General features: G+C 42.5%; 1 protein-coding gene across 10 annotated transcripts in view; it reads right to left on the bottom strand.

Annotated features, from left to right (window-relative positions):
* Positions 1-4,027: 4,027 nt before the first annotated feature.
* DGKD (diacylglycerol kinase delta) overlaps positions 4,028-9,194 on the bottom strand; it is a 61,805-nt gene continuing 56,638 nt past the window's right edge. For all 10 annotated transcript variants that reach the window (XM_069791913.1, XM_069791915.1, XM_069791914.1 and 7 more), the window contains one exon: positions 4,028-8,310. In XM_069791913.1, coding sequence (XP_069648014.1) covers positions 8,221-8,310 — 90 coding nt within the window. In that variant the 3' untranslated portion in view covers positions 4,028-8,220. The remainder of the gene's footprint in view (positions 8,311-9,194) is intronic.

Here is a 9,194-nt window from a genome sequence, read left to right as displayed (position 1 = left end):
AAGTTCACCTATCTGGGACTTGTGCTGAAAAAAAAAAAAAAAAAAAAGATTGCAGCATCCAAAATCACAGCTGAGAAAGATGTGTGCACTGCTAAGCTCTACTGATATATATTCTTTATCCTCAATTCAGCCATTCAACAAGAAAATTTCAACTGAGATTAATGATAACAGATTTTTGCTGAAAATAAAGTTTATGAAACACACCTGAAGACAGGAAACATAAAATAGGAAATCTAAAGAGACAGAAGCAAGTGTAGTACCATATACTCCATGTATTACTCGTAATATCTGTAGCTGACCTGGCTATCTAGAAATAGCACTTTGCTACCGTATAGGTTACAAGTTTTTGAATACACTTTCATTTCTAAGACTTGGTATAGGTTGGAAATTTAGGACACACACATGAACTGCCAACCTAAAACAACTAAACTAACATGTCAGCCTCCTAAAAAACTTTTTTTTTTTTTAAACCTACACTGATACTTGGAAAGAATGAATTTAGTTCTTCATCAGCCCTTGTGTTTTGGGGGCTTTATATTCCTGCTTTCCCATTTCTCTTGCTACTGGAGTGCTGAAATATGTATTTCAAAAGCCAGCACTTGGGCTCTCAGGTCAGTCTCATATAACCCCAGGTGCAGGGGACTGAAGAAAAGATGCTCCAGGATACTTCAAGATCTGCCCAGTTTTGCAAGCCAGGGAACCATTTCAATCTAAACAATTACAGAGTTGGGCTCACTACTTTCTAGTTCTCCTTCATAAAAAAAATAGTAATATTTCTGAAGAGGACTAGAAGAGGGTGAAGAGGCGTAAACAGAGAAACTTCATAAGAGATTAGCAAGACAGAGGCTCCACATCATTTTAACACTGTGGAGAGTTCTGATTCACACTGTGTTACCAACAGGCATTAATAATCAACGGAAATCACCTCCCTGAAGTAAAAAACCCAGTATTTCAGACGTTTCAAATTTCACAGCTTAAAGATATCCCCCCTTACAACCTGAAGGGTAAGAGCACACCAGACTGCACACTGTGTTCTTGTTTCCCTGTGTATAAAAAAGCCAAATGCTTTGGGTTTGCCTCTTTTACAGGAAAGCTTCTGGAAAACTCTCAAATGTGTTCTCAGCCTGTAGCTTCTTAGCCAGGAGTGCTGAATCACTCCTCTCAAATTTTTCCAAATTGAAATTGTAAATTAAAATGTAAATTTCCATAAATTAAGGAGATTCTAGACAGATGTAAATTTTGATAAGAGAGGTGAACTGAGACGGCAAAGCTACAAGGCCTCAAAATCACAGCTCTTTAGCAATCAATCTTGTATTACATCCATCAATTCTTCCTACTTTTTCCATAACAGCTTTTAATTTGCAACAAATCTGAGTAACTCACTGAGCAACTCCTATATGCACAACAGAGCCTCTCCCTGACAGAGCAATACCAAGGTCTCCCTCTCATCCTGGACACTGATTTCTTGCAAGACTTGTAGAAACATAATGTTCTGTGAGCCATCTTTCCCCATGAACCACCTGAAATGAGGCAGTAAGTTCCAAACAGGCATTAAAAGGGGTAAGACAGGCTGATACACACAGCACCAGACAAACCAGATCACTCCTGCTTCCCTAGGAAACCAAGCTGAAATATTAAGTCTCCTCAGGCTGCTCTTCTTAAAAGAAAAGGTCCTTGGAGGCCAAGGTTTTGCACCGCTCACACACAAGCACAGAACACACTGCCAGGAACACAGAAACACCTCTCTGTGGAGAGCCTTTCTGTAGGGACGCAGCCCTGAGCATGTCCTCAGCAGGCTGCTGGGAAGTGCTGCTGTGAATCCAGTTTGCAGCCGAGAGGAATTTGACAACCTGGGCAGGAAGCAAGCTGCTCCTGTGACAGTCCCTCCTAGCCTGTTACTTCCCTGGTTGGTATCTGCTCGCACCCACCTGAGGCTGCAGCTGTGCACAGCCTTTAACAAAAGCGAGACCTACCACTTGCTCCAACTCCTCCCATTGGCAGCGCAGCCCGTCAGCCAACCTGCTTATAAAGAAGGACAAGAGGCCTGAAACCGCCCCCATCCCTGCTCCCCTGAGGAAAAGCCATAGGACACAACTGACTCATATTTTACCCTGAAGTCAACAGAAGTGGTGTGTCTTTTAGGTCATATGCAAACTCTCCCACCTCTTCCTTTCTTGCGAAGACAAAGACTTATGACCGTCCACACCACTTGGTAAGCCAGCAAAATACTGGAACTCTTCAGATGGAAGTTGCTAGCGAACTGCTATGTATTTTTTAGCTGTTATTAACACAAAATGTTACCTTGCACTGTGTCTCAGAGCCTTTTCATTCTGCCCATGTGAGAATTAAACATCTCAAGCTGCTCAAGGCCCAGCTGGTGGGTGCACAGTTATTCATTCCAACCAGACACACAGCAGCCAAACAAGGAATTTCCCTTACCACTATGAAGCTGCTTTACAGATAAGGAATGACAGGGCTTCTTCTAAACCTGTTCATTTCCAGTGCTGCCCATTCAATGGGAGCAGATTTCCTCAACTTCTCAACTCTCCTGACACTTTATGCTGCATTAAAAAAACCAACAACATAAACCCCCCCTGCCAACAACACTTACGACACAGGAAATAGCAGCAGAACACATTTTAAAAAAAACAACTCATTGGTACTTCATAATCTTTACAGGACACCTCGCTCCCTACCCGCTCCACCCTCCCAAGACCCATTGAGTAGTTATCAGTCAAACCAAGAGGATGGCAGCCCTGATCAGGAGGTCTGATACCCCAGTAATGATACACTGAGTGGGGCAAAGAATTTCTTGCTATTGGCTTCTGCCACATAAATTAAAAAAAAAGGCCAAAATTAATTACCTGTATCAGAGGAGTACACACATCTTCTGTCTCTCTGCTGCTGCTTTCTTTGCATGTTTTCTGTAATGCTACTTAATGCAGAGCCTGACACCCAGGTCGGGCACGTGTGTGAGCAAATGCAATGATCTTTCTTTTCTTCTTATTAATAGGACTAGGTAACTAATATTTTAATGATCAATTTTAACATTTTCATCTTGCAACAGTATATAACATTACTTCGGTTTCTTATGTTCCTGTCACATGAACTACTCTCTCCACACAAAGACAAAGTAATTCCTTCAGTTTAACTATCAAGTACAAAGGTCTTTTTCACATAGAAAATATTCACGACCATTATAAGTTACTTTCCATTTACTTTGCACCAGTACTATGGAACTCTATGAGCATCCTCTCAGTTGAAATTAGTCTGCTGAAAGTTTCTTGTCAGCATCTTACAAACACATCAATCTGCACAGATAGAAAAGAAAGCTCATCACAATCCAATCCATGGACTGCTCACTCAAACATCTCCAAATCTTTTAGTCTTGAGTTTACAGGCGTCATTTTATGGCAGTCAATTTCTACATTTCATGAGAAAACTCGTTTCTCCTACATTTTTGGAAATGCACTTTCACTTTTCCAGTTACTGTATATATTGCCTGCAATAAACTAAATGCACAGAGGCACAAGCAGAGTAGAGAAACAACTGTTCCCGTCTCATCAAGGCAATGCACCACCATGACCTGGAAGACGTGGTCACACCACACCACACGGTTAGAGGTCTACAAGCACATGGAGGTTAACTAACAAATACCCTGCTGAGTTTCTGAGTGTCTTCCCATCTAGCTGTGGGTTTGCAGACAGTGGAGCTATGATCAGGATGAGCAGCAGCAGAACCACCATGTTTAAAACATCTCTTCTTTTGTTCATTGCAGAGATACAGCTAATAAAAATAATCTACATGATGTCTTCTACTCCATGCCAATTAAACCAATGCAAAGAAATGCTACAAAACTAATCTACAACAATCACGTTTACCATTTCACTCCGCTCTAAGGAACAGCTCTGAACTCTGATGCAATTCCAGATAAAGGCATTTTATCACAGCACAGATTTTAATTAGCTGGTTCCCACCAGACGGGCACTGCAGCCCCCTCACACAACGAAATCAGTAAAAGAGAATCTTTACTGGAAGCTCAGAAACATGTTTACTTTATATACAAGAAAAACTTATTTACAACAATCAACAGTAAACTATATACAAAAAAATACAAGAGACATTTCCATGGTAATCACTGTATAAATTAACATAATAAATAGCAGGGAAGCAGGTCCCATTCTTAAGGCACAAAACCTTCTTCCCAAGACTGCACAGGGATTCACTTGCTTCCCTATGCTTTTGACAGGATCACAGGAATGGCGGGGAGACCCCTGAGGAACAACAATCGGTGGACGATGATATAGACATGCAGTCACTGCTGACAGTTGTAGAAAAACATCTTTTTTCATCCTTTCCTTTTTTTTTTTGCTTTTTACAGTACACACATCTTAAGATACAAAATATTTTGTGTAAACAGTCTTTTTTTAAATCACATAGATAGTATGCACATTTTAAAATAATACTAAAACAATGAACAAAGCTTTCCATACGATTTGGGTGCAGAAACATTCCCAGGACTGGCACTGAAGGCCTCAGCAGAGCTGGAGGCTCCCGGGTGCCCAGCTCTTGTGCGGCGTGGCCAGGCCAGCACCTCTAGGCACCAAGCAGCACGGCTCCCTTCTGCTGCAAAGAGCAGGCTCCTGCTGCAGCAGCGGACACCTGCTCTCAGCACTAAGATCCCACAAGCAAAACCAGAAAGACTGCATTAGTGCTAACAGCCCTCCCGAAGGTAGCCCAGAGCAGGACGCCACCGACAGCTGCTTCACGGGCCAAACATCCCTCGAGTCTCCATTGCATACACTCCCACTGAACCGAAACATCCTAACACAGGGTACATTATCTCCGGAATCTGCCATTAAAGTTAAATATCCAGGGCAGTGCCAGAATGTGAGACAATGTACTGAAACCTCTTCCTAGCAGAAGAAACCATATGCCCAGCTCACTGCAGACACTGTCCCAGCATCACTGCCAAGGGTGAGGGATGATAAACAGAAGGTCCCACACAGCTTTCACATGAGTAGCATTTTTTAAGAGACTAAACATATGCATGACATGTGCAGTTCTAGCTTCTCTCAAGCTGGTGTTTTACCTGAGACTGCAGGAGAGTCTCTTTTTTGGCAAGGCAGCAGATTTTTTTACTAATTGTTTTTCCTGTGTTTCTCTCCCACAAAAAATTATCAGATGCCACAAGAGGAATTTGGAATAATGTAGCGAGAAGTTCAGCCTGGCTCCCTACTTTGCAGACAGCTCCCACTGACGTTTGACACAAACTGTCCTCATTTAGTCACAAAATCTCTGCAACAGAAATTTGCATTACTCCCAGTGAGATGCACAGAGCTATGACCCTTTTAATTAGATATAAACCTTAATAGATATTCAAAGGCACTCAGGTTAAATGTGGATTGATCCCATCTTCTAGCTCCTAAAAGAAGGTAGAACTCCCTCCCTGCCTCCAGTGAGCAACAGACAGGAATATACTGGCTATGAACCCTTTGATAAAATGTGCACATACACAAAAAGGATCTGAACCCCTCAACATGACATATCATAAAAGAAATGAACATGGGTCTGTGCAGGCATCATCGCTCATAGCAGATGGCTAATGGCCATCAAGCCTCTACAGATCTGGCACAAATTAAGGAACATGCCTGGATCCATAAACTCTTTGGATTCCCCTGGTACTCTGAGCAGGAAGAGTAGAGAGGAGCTGCTTCTATTGAGGCAAGAATTTAACCCCCCAGGAATTATGCAAGCAAGGCAAGTGCATATTGTTTATACATTTTTAACCATGAGGTTGCCTGGAGAAACTTCACAGCAAGAACAGCTTCTTCACCATGTACAGGAACAAACACAGATCTTGCCTCTTCTTCAGAGTTATCACCTGCCCTGTGCTCCCTGCTTGCTCTCTCCTCAGCAAGCACACACATGTCCTAACCATGCAACACTCCTGGGGACAGGCAGTGGGCTGCAACTTACTGTTATCAGCGAGCATGGCTGCATCCTGGAGCTCTCCTTAGTGGAGGTTTCTCCTCATTCTCATGCAGATGCTACTCTATGCCTCAACGAGCAAGTAGGAGAACACAGTATGTCTACAATTCTTATCCATCTGATACCTCAGGAATTCAATACAGTGGCAGGGGGGCTGTACTGATAAAGAAAAAATGTCACTATGCAAGCAATTGCCAATGTATAGATAGCAGAAACAAATTCAGAGCAAAGCTGAACATATTTCTTGCTCAGTCCCTGCAGTATTTACAAGAGAAATTTTGCTAGCTGGATCGAGCATGTTTAGTCTTCTGTTAACTTCTCATGAGCAAACCCTGTCACTTGCTAGGCTGAGAGGAAACGTGGGTGAATGACAACTAGTTAAAGACAGATAGAGTCAGAATAATCCTTGGTGAAATCTTAAAGAATGCAATGGAGTTTGCACAACATGAAATCAGCCCATAACCTTTTTAAGCTGACAAGTCTTTACATAAAATAACTTGACTGACTGTTGCTAGACTAGAGAGCTGATGTCAATTTGATAAAATCTTTACAAATAACAAAGAAGAATGATGTCCTCAGGAAATTATCTTTTATGCCACTGTGTATGTGGCCATTTTTCTGTCTGCAGCCATAGCGAGACAGGTGCCATTCTGTAATAATAAAAAAAAATAAATACATACAAAATGACAAAGTAATTAAAAATTCCTGCTATTTCTCCAGCTTTACAGCACTGAACGTTCCCAAATTCCCTTTGCAGTGATAAACATGGCAATACAACTATGCATGCTGGTCTTCGGGCTTTAACAGTCACCTGACTGAGGTCAGGCAATACAGTGGAAATTTGAAGGCCGTCTAGGAACTCTGATTCAGAGGCACTAATTTTTCCATGCTCCACTGCTGGTGGTACCAAAGGCAATTTACCAACATACTCCCGTTTTCATTATGATGCTCATCTGGTCAGTAACAATCCTCCTTCTCTCAGTGCCCTTATAGAAGCCCTGATGTTTGACAGCACACGATAGCTCTCTCAGGGGTACAACCCAAGAAGGCTGAGCCACCCTAAGCTTTTGGTATCCACCTTGGAGTGAAGAAGCAAGGCAGCAAGAGAAAGTAGTAAGGTGGAAAAGTCACTAGAACCAAGACAGGTGAAAAGATGCAAGTACTACAGACAAATCATATCTTTTGTGACAGAAATAGTTTTCTGCACTGCAAGTTGAAGTAAAGAAACAGCTCTGTTGTCTGTGGTCATGAAGGTGGCACTAAATGGGAAGGAAGCCACTCCTGGCCATTGCCAGTCATGCTGCTTCCCTGACCAAGACAGAGCAAATTGCTCCGCATCTCATTCCATTTTACATTACATTTCTTACACAGCCCAAACAGCTAGTTATTGTTCCTCTCCCTTTTATCTGGTCTCCTGAAGATGAATTCAGAAGGGAGTATGTCAGAGCTGATCTCCTGTAATCTTTTGGCTCTCCAGAATTTTGTCTTTTCTTACTGCCAGGAATTTCTGAACAATTGTTTGTGATGCCTGAAAACCTAAAGGTTGTACCATTGCCACTGGCTGGAAGAGGCCCAGCAGAAGACCCCACAAACTGGTGCAAACCACTGTTTGAAATACATGCATTGTTTGTTGCAAGGCATAAGTGAGTGAGAATCACTGGGTATTCATTGGCAAGAGGTCTGTACTGGCTTTGAATTTCTGATGCAAATCACATGCAACTACAGGTGGATGAAAAAGGCATTAGTAAAACACAAGGACAAGCTTTGTCCCACTTAAATGCTCTATGATACAGGTGTGACACACAGATGAGCAGAGAAGTTTTGGGTCTGAAAAGACTGTCAGATGCTCCTGAACTAAGACTGGCCAATATATTTTTTGCCCTGAATAATTCTAATGTGATGAAGTTATCCAGTAAAGGTAGCTGTGTTGCAATTCTCAGGAGGCCTGCATTGTCACTGGAACCAGAGCTTCCCACATCGGAGGACATGGTTCTTCAAATAGAAAGTGAGTTCTCTTCTGGGAGCCTCTGCCTGACCGCAGATAAGGTGCCTCTTGACTGGATGCAACCGTACCCCACAGGAAGAAAGGTAGCACCATGCTTGGTTGATATGAGCTCTGAACAGCTACAATTTGGCTGTTCAGTAGAGACAGTTGTGAGCACATCTGCTCTGTGAGGTGACTGCTGTGCAGTTAGGGGGAATGGTAGACACAGGCTGTGAAAACAGAGGCTAAACCTCGCTGCCAGGAGTACTCCGGCTCAGCTCCTTGATCCCATGCAGTATCCTCTTCATGTGACCCACTTTGGTCACACCCAGGTCCTGGAAGAAAAGAGAAAACCTTACCTTAGGAGAAAGGCGGAAGGAAATTCCAGGTGGCCAAGCAGTGGTTACGAACTAGTCAGCCAGTTACACAGAGAGGAGGAAACCAAGCAGAAAGGTTACAAACCTGATTGTTATATATGGAACCTCAAACCATGTGTCAAAAAGCTATCACAGCATGACAAGGTAATGAACACAGAGCAGGCACAGAGTAATGGAGAGAAACAACTGCAGACCATTAGCCAGAAACAGAGGGAGCATACAGATCTCAAGGACCTAAGCTAGCAGCTAAAACATGCAGGAAGAACCAACCAGTCACATCAAATAAATGTGTGAACACTTGTGTACCATGCAACAAAACACACCCTGTAGCTGGATGGCATGGAGAGCAATCAGCTACACAGATTACAGCAAACCTCAGAACAGGAAGATGGTCAAAATCACAAATGAAGATCCAAGGGCATTCAACAAATGCCATGCACTACTTTACAACAAAGTATTTTTCTGCTATATGCAAGTCACCAGAATGATGACACAAGTCTCTTGCAAAGAACCACCACTTTCAATTTTTCTCTGTAGAGAAAGCATCTCCTCGTGAGGAGATGAATAGTAGTGCAATATGGTTACCAAGCACTATTTTAAAAGATTCTCTCCATCTAGCAGCCAAAATATTTTTTTTTCTTGCAACAAAGGAGCGCGATGATCTATTTGTCCAGTCACTACAACGTTAAGAACCAAATTTTCCCAATCACAGCATGTTCTGCAAAGATGGTATGGTAGCTGAGAAGTTGAAAACTTCCATTCCATCGTTAAAATCAGAGACTCTCAAGAGCACTATCTGCAATCTGCATGCTGGACTGTATTATATCTCCAGGAAGCTGCAG

The sequence above is a fragment of the Haliaeetus albicilla genome, chromosome 9, assembly GCF_947461875.1.
Source record: "Haliaeetus albicilla chromosome 9, bHalAlb1.1, whole genome shotgun sequence".
NCBI classification, from domain to species: domain Eukaryota; kingdom Metazoa; phylum Chordata; class Aves; order Accipitriformes; family Accipitridae; genus Haliaeetus; species Haliaeetus albicilla.
The sequence above is the reverse complement of the archived record's forward strand: the minus strand, read 5'-3'. Positions and strand labels throughout refer to the sequence as shown.